Source organism: Podarcis raffonei, chromosome 1, assembly GCF_027172205.1.
Source record: "Podarcis raffonei isolate rPodRaf1 chromosome 1, rPodRaf1.pri, whole genome shotgun sequence".
Taxonomy (NCBI): Eukaryota; Metazoa; Chordata; class Lepidosauria; order Squamata; family Lacertidae; genus Podarcis; species Podarcis raffonei.
In genome coordinates, this window is record NC_070602.1 from 64,816,342 (window position 1) to 64,831,354 (window position 15,013).

The window sequence follows — 15,013 nt, forward strand, 5'->3', positions numbered from 1 at the left end:
GCTCCCAGAAAATTTTATGATGGCAGGTAATTGACATTTGCTGGGAGTCAGTGTTCTGGAAATCCTTTTAACGTGCTGATCATATTGGGAAGTCACCAATTTGAAGAAGAAAAGAACCAAAACTTCTTCTTCTTTTTTTGCAAGTGGAACCACCATAACCATGAAAAAAAGTAGTGGATGACGGAAATGTAGTTGGGTCATTAGTGTTTAAACTACATACCATGGGAGAAAGTAATTGTCAAAGATTGGCAGTGTTGTATAGATTTAATACACCTTTGTCACGGCTAAAATGGCCGCTGTTTCTTTAATGTGAATAAAGCTGGGTCAGCATGAGTCAGCGGCCTGCACCAGGTTGTATATATTGAGTGAGAAATGTTAGTTTGTTGCTGAGTTGGGTTGGTTAGTTAGTTAGTTAGTTAGTGAAAGCTGGTAGTGTTGGTGTGTACAGTTGGTCAGTTGCTTTTGCACAAAGACTTTTAAGAATAAAACTCTGCAAGGATACTTTTCTCATGGACTCTTTTATGCCGACAAGGGTCTGAGGACCAGACTGAGGAGACAAAGGGAGGTCAGAACCCTTTCCTTTTTTCTTTTTCTTTTTTACGAACACTGACAACCTTTTCTTTTTTGGCTTAGATTGAATAAGATCCTTTTTAAGGACCAAAATTTTTTCAGAAGTCATGCCAGGCTATGATGGGATAGGAAGGAGGTGAGAAAGCCCTGTTGTGAACAAAGTACACTGCATGCACTTCAATGCCAGTAAAATCAGGATAAAGAAAAGGTCGTGTGCATCTGTGAACATGTGTTACTTCAGCATGACCTATTTGGAAAGAGTGTGAAACATTGCTGATAAGCCCTCGTGTGTTCCGGTTTATGATTAATATATGACTTTGAACCTCTGCAGTTATTTAAATATAGTTTATTGTATATCGCTTTGGAATTTTTTAAAAAAGAGAAAACCCATAACCCCACTTAGGATGGGGAAGGGGTAGGCTGGCACAATCACCTCTCCACCAGCAGAGAGAAGTGGTGCTGGGTGGGGAGGCAGGTTCTGGGGCAGTAGAAGCTCTGAGTTTCATCCTGGTGGGCGGAATCCAGCAGAAAACCCCCAAACAGGGCATGAGTGCGGTCAGGGACTGAGGGCACCAGAGAGTTTGGATCTGCTAGATTAAAGTCTCCTCCTGATATGCCATCCTGGATCTGACACCCCAAAACAAAAAACAAAAAAGCCTACTGCCTGCACCACCTTTCTGCCTGGCCAGCAGGAGGCAACTGGACAGGCAGCAGTAAATTTGCCACTCCACATCTCCCTAGTCCCTTGTTAGAATTGCTCTGCCCACACGGCATTCATAAAAACTAGAAATCTCAGCAGTAGAAATATAACAACTTATTCACAGAGCAGGGAATCCTAGCGTCTAATTTTTGTGTGCTTGTAGCATAAAAATGGGTTGCTTAAAGTGGTAGATTAGCAGATAAATTGTGAAAAAGAAGCAGCAGATGAACCTCCCTTAGAATAACATATCATTTCCTTCTGTAGTTCTTTGTTATTACTCCCACTGTTGTTCATTGACTGTTACACCACTGGCAAGGGCTTGGCTTTTGTTTTTAATTGTATCTAGAATATCATGCACTTAATAAATAATAAGTCATCATCATAATTTTAAATGCATTTTTGTCAAACACAAAATGAATGGTTTGGTTTAATTGCAATTTAATTTTAGGGTCATGTGAATTGATTATATTTGGAGTGTACTGTTTTAATATGAAAAAGAATTTATCACCCACCTTTCACCAGCAGGTGTGGGGGTAGGTTTGGACAATTTATGAATCAGTATTAAAAACAGTTAAATATAGCTGTGATTAGTGCATTGCAGGGAGTTGGACTACATGATCCTTTGGGTCCTTTATAACTCTGGTTCTATGAAATCACAGTCTTAGGAGCAGGGTTAGGGTCCTGAAAAACACATCTCATTTGTGCATGTGTGATTTTACCGAATGTCATATTATACATCACTTGATCTGTGTTTAAGGTTTACTCACAACAGAGTACATGAACTTGCTATTATTTCAGTGTCAACGATGCAGTGCCCACAGACACCAGCATGCCTGCTAGTACTTCCTATGGTGAAAGGTCTCAGAATATATCTATTTATTTTTTTATACAGCGTTTTACCAAGTTTATAAACCTCTTCGCAGATTGAGGCTATCACAGCAGTGTACAACACAATAAAAAGTAAGATAAATCCAAATTCTAAAAACAATTTAAACCACTTCTGCAAACTCTATAGATGTACAATTAATTTTTCACAAATGACTGGATCACACCTCAGGTGCCTAAACACTGGACACCTGTCTCATAATTAATTCCAGAGATCTGGAGCTGCAACACTAAAAGCCCAGTTTCTAAGTGGACTTCCAGGGCAGGTGATACTCTCAGCAGCGCCAAATCTGGGGAGCACAGTTGCCGGACAGGGATATAGCAGTGGGGATGGGGGTGGCTTAGGTAAATTGTTTATGGTTCAAAAATACATGATAACATGTTAGTTCTTCCTGACCAGTTCCTGTTTGCACAGGCTCAGACTCTTCTACACTGAACACACCCCATTAAACTTCACTGGATTCCACCTTCCCATTTGTTTTGAACAGAGGAGAGTTGCAAAGAGCTCCTGTCTCTTGAGTGTGGCAGTGGCTGATTTGGGTGCCTTTCCCACTAATTAATGGGGTTGCTGACAGGTGAGCGATATGCCCACACCATTTTATGTTCCCATCTCCTTTTCTGCTCTTTTAGAAGTAGTTGCCCCTTCAAAGTATCTACTGTGTGTTGTGCCACAACCATGGAACCATTTTGTGTTGCGTCACACCCCAATGGCAGCTGTTTTATGGCTGGTGCCCATGGCACTTCCTCAAAATTTCAAGTGGGGCCCAAAGCTTGGTGACCCTTGAAAAGAGCTGTTCAAAGGACAGTGATTCCAATTATGAGTGTGCACACAGCAACGATGGATGTAGCCCTTTCAGAAAATCATCAATCGTACTAAAACCAAGTGTTTGACAAGTTGTGCCTAAATCCAGCAACATCTACCCCTTCTGGAAGGCTGTTCCAAAAGCTAGGTATGGAGATGATTTCTGTGTACACCACCCATCATTGTGTACTATTAGGGCTATGCCTATGTCCAATTACATATGCCCCCAAGCAGAATCTGCTATGGTACATTTAAAAAAAATCATTTCTCAGATTTTGAAAGCCTTTTCAAACATTTGTTGCAGTATAGTATGGGAAGGAAATCTTAACTGAATCACATAGGAGAATGACAGCAAGTATATAAAGGCTAAAATCTGTGAAGAGATATATAGAAGCCACATATTTCAATGCAAAGAAGGATGCCAATATTCATTAAGTTTTTCAAGAAGGAGGGAAACATCTGAAACACTACACTCCTGGGAATCCCTTATGAACAGTCCATGTATTTTAAAGATGTAAATCTTAGGAAGAGTAGCTTATGTTCATGGCAACTGAAACTGAAGGCGCTGTGTTTTGTAACTCTCTCAGCCAAAGAAGACAGATAACTATTTTGGCTCATATTACCAACGATGAGGCTATGTCTAGCTCTGATTTTCCACAGATTCTACAATCTTGGCCTATACCAAAACATTTAAATTGACTTTACCATAGATCGTTCATCATGATTCCATCTTCTCTTTGCTTTTTCCTCCTAAACAACCCAGGTCGCATCACTGCTAAAAGTCTGCACTTATGGATGCATAGAATGCCATTTATTGTCTTCATTCTACTTTCAATATTTCTGTTTAAGCCAGGGGGTTTCCTCCTCCACCACCACTCAGATCCCTAAAGAGTAACCTCTTCCTTGCTTTAATTACTTGGATCTCAGACAAGGTTTATATGCTTCTTCATTTTGCAGGATATTTTCTCTAGAAGAGACAAAACATCATATCTAAAGAGGAAATTGCAGACAATGAAGGAGAAAAGTCCGAAATGGCCTCCAAAAAAAAAAAGGGCAGAAGTGGGTATTGTATTGAGATTTTAAAAAAAAAAATCAAAACCATGTAATGTGATGGATTGTTGAGAAACTGGGTATTCTTTCCATTTTTTCTCTCCTGTGAGTTACATGCCAGATGTCAAAGGTACTGCTGGAAACATTGACCTCAGTTCATTACCATGTTACCGTTACATTTTACATTACTATTTAATGTGAATTTTAACCTGCACATTTTATTTTGCAATGTAACAAGTACCATATCTGAATGGGATGCAAGAGTACATTATTATTATTGTTATTGTTGTTGTTATTATTATTTATTTGTATCCTGCATTTTTGCCTGACAGGGGCTCATGCAAGTCTGCAAACGCATTACATGGGTCATACAATAATGTTCACCAAGGAAGTAGCTAAAGAATCCTTTAATCAGTTGGAGGTATGTGCTGTTAATATTATTCCCATCTGTGCTCAAACTATCCAGCAGAGATGGGAAAACTGTGATCTTCCAGATGTTGTTGGGTTTGCACTTCCATCAGCCCCAGCCAGTGGTCAGGGATTATGGCATTTGTGGTTCCATAACATCTGGAGGGTCATGGGTTCCCAAGCCCCGCAACAGAGGATATAACAGTTTGCTACATCCTAGGAGTAGGGCTTATTTGTTTTTATAAGCTTACCAAGATGAATAAGTAGCATCATTAACTTCCGTTTATTCGCAACGGATTGCAACCACACCACTGAGATAACTACAGGTTTCGATTTTCAGTCATCTTAGCATGACTTTATATGTAGCAGTTTCCATATAATAAATGACACGTTTTCTCAGTGCTGCCATAGCAACATAAACAATGCGTTCCATCATACTGTTCTCACTGTAAATTTGCTTACTGGCCCAATTTTATTTCCTTTCTTTTTTAAGGGGGGGGGGTCTCCTGATGTCCAACACACAGAAAAGGAGCTGAAATAGAAAAAGTGTTGTTTTTCAATTGCTAGCATATGCAGTGCTGAATCATTTGAAACAAGTAGCACCGAATCAGAGTGCTATCTAATAATGCTACCTCCCCATAATTAGATAGTATACATTTTGGTTAAGATTTCCAGTGACATGTTAGGATATCTCTTGCACTATAGGTTAATCCATTTCTGTTTAGTGTCATGTCAAACTCACATTACTTACACTCTATCTTTATTTAGTTTTCAGCTCATTCCAGGGCTTCTGTATAATAAGTACATACTATGTCTGCACATGCTGGATTTGGGGGAGGGGGGGAGAGACCTGGATGAGCAACTACTTCTTCATCTTTATGTCTCCCTTCCCACTATTTTTTATTTTTTTTTAGAAAGAATCTCTTGACAATAATTGATTATGTGTGGATGGGGAATGCTCAGATCTAATTTTTCATGCTTCTGTTAGGGCTTGGTTTCAACAAATACACAAAGCATAGTCAGGAAAAACTAATTCAGAACCTCAAATGAGAGGGTGTGGAGGAATTCCAACACAGAGAAATGCGCACTTAACACACGTTGGTCTCAGTGAGACTAAGTGAGACTAACTCTTCCAGTTGCAGCTAGGCTGTTTGAACTGTGGGATTTCAGTCCACAAATAAATATTGTTAAAAGATAGGATAAGGAATTTTGCTTTTCTTCAAACCAAAATTATTTTTAACATGCTAACACCAGAAGGATCCAACTATTAGTTATTACTGTGGTACCTTAAATTATAGACGCCTCAGGTTACAAACACTTTGGGTTACAAACACTTTGGGTTACAAACACTTTGGGTTACAGACTCCGCTAACCCAGAAGTAGTACCTCGGGTTAAGAGCTTTACCTCAGGATGAGAACAGAAATCATGCGGTGGCAGCGCAGTGGCAGCAGGAGGCCCCATTAGTTAAAGTGGTATCTCAGGTTAAGAACGGTTTCAGGTTAAGAACGGACCTCCAGAACAAATTAAGTTCGTAACGAGAGGTACCACTGTAGTTAATTAATACTGATCTATCTTTTTAAAAATAAAATAAAACGCTGCAGCTTTACTCTCAGAAGATGCAAGTAAACACCTTGCCAGAAAAAAGCAATTACATATAAATGAAAATAAAGCAATTATAATTATTTAAAATATAGTGAATCATTTTTTCCATTCATTTGTGAAAATGCATTTTCTTATTTTCTCTCAAATGTTGATTTCAAATCTACACACCAGATACAAATATCATTTATAACTCACACAGTCGAAAGGTTCTACTCCACCAAAACATGCTAGCCAACATTAAATTCTGAGAGTTGTCCTCTGATTGCTATACTTATAATGACCTTCATCTCCCCACTTTGTTCAAACTTCAGGAAAGAAAGGAGTGCACTGTCCATAACCGCCCCCATATCCTGCCTGCAGCCTCATCAAATATCTTTAGTAGCATGCGGCTCCTTCAAGAAGGACTTCCTGCTTCCAGGGTAACAGGAAACAATTTCTGGGCAAGCAGTGGCCAGTCTGGAGCTCACTCCCTACAGGTGGGAGAGAACAACAGTCCGGTCCATAGGGAGGAAGCTAAGGAAAATGGGAGGGACAGCGGAAAAGCAAAGGCAAAGGATGTAAGATCTATGAGAATCCAAGGTAATAAAAGGACGCGAGAGACGGAAAAAGTATAAAGAAATGGGGAGGAAGATTAAAATAAGACATTTGAAAAGGGATGGAGAAAAGGAAAGCGTGGGCTGTGGCATTGTTACTGTCAGGAGCCACTGTGGCTGGAACCCGGAGCCACTTTGGCTTTGACCTGAGTTCTGTTGCTCTTTTTGTGAGCAAGCAAGGCCACAGATTAAATCATCTCTAGGCCCACAGTCCTGCTTCAGGCTCCAGAGTGACACAGCCCATCCAAGCGGACCACTGGTCTCTTCTGACCTGGCAAAGCTGTAAAAGCTTCCAGATCAGCCTTAGAGTTTCCCCTCTTTGGGGCCAGTTGACAGAATATTAAAGGGCCAAACGAGGTTTTCCCCACCTATCCACCCTCCGTTATGTATCGTAAGTGAATAAAATCCTGTTGTATTGGACCCTGCCTCCACACCCTTTCCAAACTGATGAACTTTAGCACTTGGGTCTATTCCAAACCCAGAGAACGCAATTCCCCAATCCCAGGCATCACCCAGACCCCAACATCTGGTATCCCTGGTCAGGCTTGGGTTTATACTAGGCAATAGTCAGCTTGGCTTTTTCTATGTGGTTACTATGCCCAAACTTTATTTTTCTGTCTGCTGGCCCTGTTCCTAGGTACTCTCCATCTCACCAGCTCCCTGCGACACAGCCCTGCAGTTTTGGGAGGGCTGGATGCAGTAGGCACAGATTTTGATCAGGTCCATTTATGGAGTTATTCCAAAAAGCTGCAAGTTTATTCAAGGTGTATGATTTTGTTAAGAAATGCTGGTGAAAAATAGTGTCACTGTTCTGAAAGTCACCCCAAAAATAAAAAGGCTGGTTAGGCCAGAATACCATCCACATCAATGAATGAATGCTGTCACAGCCAAGGCATCTATGGGACTATCAGGCTGCAGTCATATACCATATTTTGCGCTCTATAAGACGTACTTTTCCCCTCCTAAAAAGTAAGGGGAAATGTGTGTGCGTCTCATGAAGTGAGCCCTTCTCCCTCCTCGGGGAAAAGTCCCCAAGAGCCACACACACACACTCCGCACACTCTTTAAAGGGAGCACGGCTCTTGGGGGAGCCTTAGCCACGTGCAGCCTCTCCCGGGCAGGGGATGAAGGCTCCCCTTGCCTGGGAGAGGCTACGTGCAGCCAAGCAAGAAGCCAGGACAGCCAGCAGGATCGCTGCACAGCGATCCCGCTTGTTGTCCTGGCTTCTGGGATTCAGAATTTTTTTGTTTTTTTTGTTTTCTTCTTCCAAAAACTAGGTGCGTCTTATGGTCTGGTGCATCTTATAGAGCGAAAAATACGGTATGTTCTTACCTGAGAGTAAGTTCAACTGAACTCAATGGGACTTACTTTTGAGTAGACATAAATAAGATTTCACTGTACATCAATGGATACTGTAAATCTACAAGATTACACCAGTGTAAGTGAAAGTATGATTATCAAAAGTGCTTATGACTGCACCATATTTTTTTCAAATGTTATAAAATGAATGCAATCCGCACCTATAATGTGTTATATAAATGCTTCTAGCTCATAACAAATTAGATAATATTGCTCTCTTGTGCTCTTTCACTGCTTAACACGCTCAATAAAAAAATGGTTTTATTGAGCATTTCAAAATCTAACACACACACAAACATAAACAGCCAGGATGTCAGTGACAAATATCCACATGCTAAGAAGTTTAATATTTTGATAAGTTGTTTTATCAAAAAATAAATTATTTCATAATTCTGCAATATAAGATTGATTTAAAAACAAAACAAAAACATAAACCTTACCCCTTAAGTTGAGATCCCAAGTTCATTTGATTCCATGTCATGCATTCAAGCTGTGAGGTCATTTGGTATAAATTGTCACTGTTACAAAAATATTTAAAGTTAGAACTAAAGTTATGTGATCCAGTTCAAATAATTTGTTTTAACTGAGAAGCAATATTCTTATTTTCTTCTTTAAAAAAAAAAACATTTCAAAAATAAAGGTAAACCAGTTTAAAGTAATTTATTGCTTTGCCAGCATGGTGCTTATCTGTAAGGCTGAATTAAAAATAAAGAAAAGATTAAAAAAAGAGGAGGATATCAGAGGAGAATATATCATACTACTTTCAGGGTAGCATTCAACTAAGTTTTATTTAGAATAGACTCACTGAAATTAATAAACAAGACTAAGTTAAGGTCATTAATTTCAGTGGGTCTACTCAGAGTAACACTTAGTTGAATACTTCCCTTATAGTGTTTTTAAAATGTCCATAAAATATGATATAACGAAATTAGTTCTGCAAAGAAGAAAAACATTACATGCAATTAAATTACAGTATTTATAGACCCATAACAGCAAATTATTGCTTTGGGGGAGCTGGGGTAGAATTCAGCATCATGCTCTTTTGATCTGAACCCCCCTCTCCTTCCCCATGTGATGTTCTGGGGGTTCTCCAGGATCCCTCCTCATCAACTTTTAGGGGTGTGGGGTATGGAGGAGGAAAGCTCTATAATGCAAGCAGAAGGCCTTCTGTAGGGCTTCCGCTGATGGGGCTTATTAGCTCAGTTCCACCTATATTTTTTTACTCTTCAATGAAGACTGCAATAGTTAATTAACTGAAACAGCTATAGGGATAGGTGATTAATATTGCTTCATAAAGTAACTTGACTCCAAGTAAAAAAACCCATAAGAACCTGAACTTCAAACTGGGCTGCACCAGCTATGAAGTTTGTGAACACAAATGCTTTTTATTGTTTCATTTTTATTATTATTAAAACATTCTTAGACAACATCACCTTAATCTTATTAATATAATATCTGGTGACTATTCTTTGAGCATTGACGTGGGCAAAAGGTGGCATGTAAATGTTTCTATTTTAAAAAAGGAGAACTAAAATAGCTGCAAGACCCATTACATGATTGTCATTAGACACTTCCACCCCATAACAGCAGGTTAGTACTGTAGTGATCCAAGCAAATACTTACTGCACATAGGTGCCAACTCCCTGAGGCCCTGGGTGCCCAAGCACCCACAAAATTACTCACGAAGGAGCCGTGCACCTACAAATTTCAGTTCTAGCATGCTGCATGGGCACCCACAGACCCAGGTACCCACAGTCGCAGGGCCACGCTGATGCTCCTGTTACTGCATAGTTCTTTCAGAGGACTAATTATTACATGGAAATGCTCCCATTTCCTTGGAGCTCTTAGGAGAAAAGTACTGATGTACAAACAGCTAAGATCAACTTTCTTACAAGTTGCTAAAGGAACCTTCCTGATGAAGGAAAAGAAGTTACCTTCCTTGATTTTCATTCATACTTGCATCAGGGGTAAGACAACATAAAGCCCCAGGGCCATATCAGGCACCCCAAGGCTTTCTTGCAGCCTGCACATAGCCCTGCTCTGCTATCAGGCATCCATTTGCCCCTGTTCTTTGTTATCAGAAAACATTATTCTGCGGAAAGTCTTGGTGTGCTGGCCATTCACTGTGAATTTTGAGATACAGATAGATAGAGGTAGAGATAGATAAACACAAACACACACACCACTATAAATCACCAAACCTTTCTAAATTTAATTAGAACTAATTTCACTCAAATATATATTTTTATACCATTTTCTCTTCAGATTTCACTGGACTACTTTTAATATACACCCTTAGAAGCAAAGAAATAAAGTTAAATGACTTCAGCTGCGAAGTATGTGTAATATCATTTGTCATTACCGCTGAATACTATTATTCATGAGAGTGTCTAAACTGCTATTATGTGACTACAATGTCCTGCATATCAGCTCAGAAATTGTTAAGACTCTCCTGCAGTTTCCCCATTTGCAACAGCAGCTCGTGCTGGTCTGTGCCACTACATTTTGCAATTCCATGAATTCTTCCTGTAATGCTGATGTAATTAATTCCTCCAGGGCCCTGATTTTTATTAGAAGCGCCAGACCTCTGCATTTACAGCAGGAGATTTTCCTTTAACTTTATTTCATTTGACAGTTCATTTATAAGGGCCTCCTCCACAAGATCTCCTTTTTTCCTTCATTTGCTTTTTCATCAAGTAATACACTTACTCATCTTGTCACCAGCAGAAAGCCACTCAGGTTGCCAGGTCCAGGCCCTGAAATGACTTGTATGTATATTTTTATGAGTTACACTGAATGGAGATTTCTGCTAGGGCAGCATTTTCATCTTGCAGTGCTATAGTGACAGGAGTAGCCAGACCATATGCAATTTTTGCTTGAATGGAAAACCCATTTTTATATATGTGGATACAGGAGAAAGCAATTGCCAAAAGGATTTAGAAATCAGGACAATTTTTGAACTCAGGCACAGGTTGCAGTATCTTAAGAATCTAAGCAGAAGTCTGCTAGATCAAAGCAGGGATCCATTTAGTCCAGCATACAGCTTCCCACAGAGGCTAACCAGATACCCACTGGGAAACCACAAATAGGTCATGAAGGAAGGCAATACATCTCAAACTGTTGCTTATGAACAAGCAGGTTCCAGGTAGCCATCATAACTAATAACCATTGATAGAAAGACTCATGGAGCAAAATCAGTCTAACTGCCTTTCAAAGCCATCTAACCTAATGGTTGTCACCAAATTAAATAGCAGTGAGTTCTATACATTAATTATGCTTTTGTGGAGTACCTAGTTTCTCCAAAATCTTCTGTAAAATAGTTTCATTGAGTAACCTCAAATTCTGGTGTTACAGTAGGGAGAAAACTGCTCCCTATCCACTTTGAGAACACTATTTGTGGTTTTATATCAGGACCTCCCTTGCTCACATTTTTCTAAACGAAAAAACATAAAATGTTTAAACCTTTCCTCATTTGGATGCTGCTCCTAACTCCTTGGTCATTTTAGTTGCCCTTCTTTTGCACTTTTCCTAGTTCTACAATATTATAGATCCATGCTATTGACTCTAGCTAAGCCTTCAGTATTCTGTCATTATAAAACCTGAAAATTCTGTTTGTCATGCAGTCAGGACAACTTGTATCTACTTTGTATGGAGAAGCAACTAGTGAGGGGTATAATCTGACCAAATGTTTGTTTATTTATTACACAAATTTATAGGCTGCTTCACAGTTTAAAGCCAGCCATGCACTGAACATGGTAAAAACTGAGCAAAACACAGATATGGATGCTCTAAGAAAAATAAAATCAATTCAATGAACTCTAAAAACAAGAAAACAGACCGTGTAAACTCTAAAAAACAGTGAGAAACAATTCCATCTGATCTTCCAAAAATTGCTGGGTTGAAAATCTTGAAAATTCTGATGAAGAATGGATAAGTTATATACCAGTTTTTGCACTACAGCCTTCACACTATTTTGTGCCTATCCAAAACATACATTAAATTTACCCTGTTGGCAGTTTAGATTGTGTCGAAAATTGAATGGTATTATGCCTTTTGCCAGTTTAGTGAAAATCCAGTGTGTATTGCTTAAGTTTTGAGAATTCAAAGTTTCTGTTTTAATCAATCATTTAAGTGAGGCAGGGGTCACCAACCTTTTTTGGACCCATGAACACATTTGCAAACAAGAGGAACTGTCATGGGCACCACACATTAGCAGTGTGCATTGGCTGCATAGGCAGAATAATGAGACAAATTGTGGTGATTTGAGGGTCCACCCAGCCCCCTCCAGGGTTGAAGCACAATGTCAATAAACCCCACTGGGTAGGATCAGGGCTCCCAAAAGCCTCATGTTGTCCTGTCACTCTGTTGTTTTTCTTCTATACTTTTCTGAACTCTTAGCTTTATATTTTTCTATATCTCCTTGTTTCTCTAGTCTGTGGAGTTTGCAAGAAGTGAGGCTGTGCAAACTGGTTCCTGCAGAGCACTGAAGAACTCTGGATTGTTTGTTAAAGCACAGCAGTGGAGGATTAAATAAAAAGTTTAAAGCATCATTGACTTTTTAAAAATCCTGTGTTGCTCTGCTTTAACACACACATAAAAACAGAGCTTCATCCTTAAGGTCTGTTGGAGGCCTGAGGACACAAGCAAGTCCTGGATTTATTTATTTTTAAATGTACAAGGAAGAGTATACAATACTTGGCCACCTATTAATTATTTTAAGGTAAAAAAGAGCAAAAAACAAACCTCTCTCCCTCTGTTGAAAACATGATGTTAATATGAATAGTGGAGTCCAAATGGCCTAATAAAGATATTGCCCTAATACAGTTTTTATAGAGGAAAGCTCCTGACAAAAGCCCCCTGACCAATATGTCTGAATTTTGGCAGACTTAAATTTGTGCCTGTAAATTTCATCCACTTTGGACAAAAGGGGTGAAAGGAAATTCCTGATTATGATGAATGGGGACCACAAAGCTTTGTTTTACGCAGAATGGCTCAGAACTCAAAGCAGAGATCAAAACTTGATAGAGCACGGAGGAGGGGTGCCAACTTGAATAAACTATTGGGGGACCCAGGTAACCCCTGCCCCACATAATTGATCGTAAGACGTGGAGCACGCACACCATTTGAATGGCAATTCCATTCAACTTGGGGGGGTTGGCCCCCTCAAATATTTTATTGGGGGGAGCCGAAGGGACCTTGTTGCTAGGAGTTGGCTCCTATGGCACAGAGTGAATGAAAAAAAGATCAGCTTTTTTTTTTAATGCACAGGGTCTTATGCACACATCCCTAACCACACACACACACACACCACAAACAAGCTGTGTAGCAGACCTCTTTGTTTCCATAATGGGAAGGACCCTGTGGGCACATGCAATGTCTCTGTGGATGCATGTTCACCTGCTGGTGCCACATTGGTCACCCCTGAACTAAGGACAGGTATTGTGGTACATTGCTGTGTAATTGATTGAAGCCTGCCTCCCAGAAGAAAAAACAGCTGCTGTTGAAGTGAGCAGGCTGTAAAGTGGAAGGCAATGCACAGGGGTGTAAATGCTGCAATTATGCAGACTCATTAACATACGTAATATAACCCTAAGACTGCAATTTGAAGAGAAGAGTTTCTGAATGGCTGGTGCACAGTAATTGATTGCTGCTGTAGAAGTGTCAATGCAACCTCAGGTCACTTCTACAGGAGGACCTTTGCCTTAGAAGATACCTCTTTTGACCAGAATGATCAGATTATTCCCCTGACCGTGCAATCAATCTACTTAGAAGTTAGGCCCATTAAATAAATTGGGAATTACTCCCAGGTAAGTGTGTATAGGAATGCAGTCCAAAGATGCTGTTGCTAGTTTCTGTTTCTACTCCAGTCATTCATAACAATGAACCAGAATAGAAGCCTGGAAGATCCAGAGAATGAGCAAGTAAGGAAATAAATAAATACTGTTTCTGATTTATGAGGGAGCAGAAAATAATTCCATGAGCCCTCTGTTTTGGCTAGAAGAACTTCTGTCATATAACATAGTGTTGTGAGTGGTTGAGGGCTTAGGCTGTATGCCTGAGTTCCTTCTAATTCCTGGATGCAGCTGGAATAGCCAGGCCAGCTTCTTGGTAATGCCTTACCAAGTATGTGGGTAGGCCTCCCCTCCCTCAACTGGCTGGTAGTTAGAAGGACAAAAGCCAGAGTTTTGAGAGAGAGAGCTGGGCTAGAAACAGGAGGCAGGCAGAAGCCTGAGAGACATACTTGATATCTGCTTGAATCCAAGGCTGTGACTATGGGAGACACAAGACCTTCTCGGGGCATTAATGCTGTGAGCCCCTCCATTGTAGGCTCACGTTGAATATATGTGTAAATAAACCATATATCATAAAGACACCCCAGTCTCCACTGTCCCTCATTAGGGTCAGTGCCTGTAACCCCTGGAATCTTGCGCCACTCATAGATTGGGATGGCACACAACAATATTCAAATCTCATTAAAATTGGCTTACATATCAACATGCAATAGAATACATTTTTTGAACCAATGGATCTATTCAAATATCTGCTTTAAATGAGTCTGAAGTACTAGAACTAATTGGAAATAATTGGATTGTTTCAATTATTATGAACTGAACCTCCTAAGCCAGTGCAAAAAGTCAGTCTTGCCTTCCAGAGATGTTTTGAAAATGAAGTAGGGGGAGGGGAAGACATTCATACAACAGGGATTAATGTCAGTTGGAGTGAAATAAAAGGAAGTTAACTTTAAGCAAAAAAAGGAGGGGGGACTTAAAAGGAAACCAGTAGTAGATCATATAGAGTTTGTTTTGGCCTGTACTGCTGCCTACGAGTTCTTGACCTTGGTGCAGAAAGAGCTATAATCTGCGCTGCAACTCCTCCTCTCTTAAAGTCTTTGTAAGTGTGACTCATAGTAAATTTTCAGCATTAAACATGTTTACTACATCAAACTGCATCAAACTGATACAGAAAAGTTCACAATGTCATTTTAATAGATCCGCAACTGTTGGATATCTAATGCATGTTTGGAGTCGGTGTTTCTTTGCCTT

General features: G+C 39.8%; 1 protein-coding gene across 3 annotated transcripts in view; it reads right to left on the reverse strand.

Annotated features, from left to right (window-relative positions):
* The window catches only part of WT1 (WT1 transcription factor), a 50,676-nt gene that overhangs the window by 18,661 nt on the left and 17,002 nt on the right, over positions 1-15,013 (reverse strand). For 2 of the 3 annotated variants that reach the window (XM_053390215.1, XM_053390225.1), the window contains exon 4: positions 8,411-8,488. The exons of the other annotated variant lie outside the window; for it this stretch is intronic. In XM_053390215.1, coding sequence (XP_053246190.1) covers positions 8,411-8,488 — 78 coding nt within the window. The remainder of the gene's footprint in view (positions 1-8,410; positions 8,489-15,013) is intronic. 3 annotated transcript variants of the gene reach the window in all.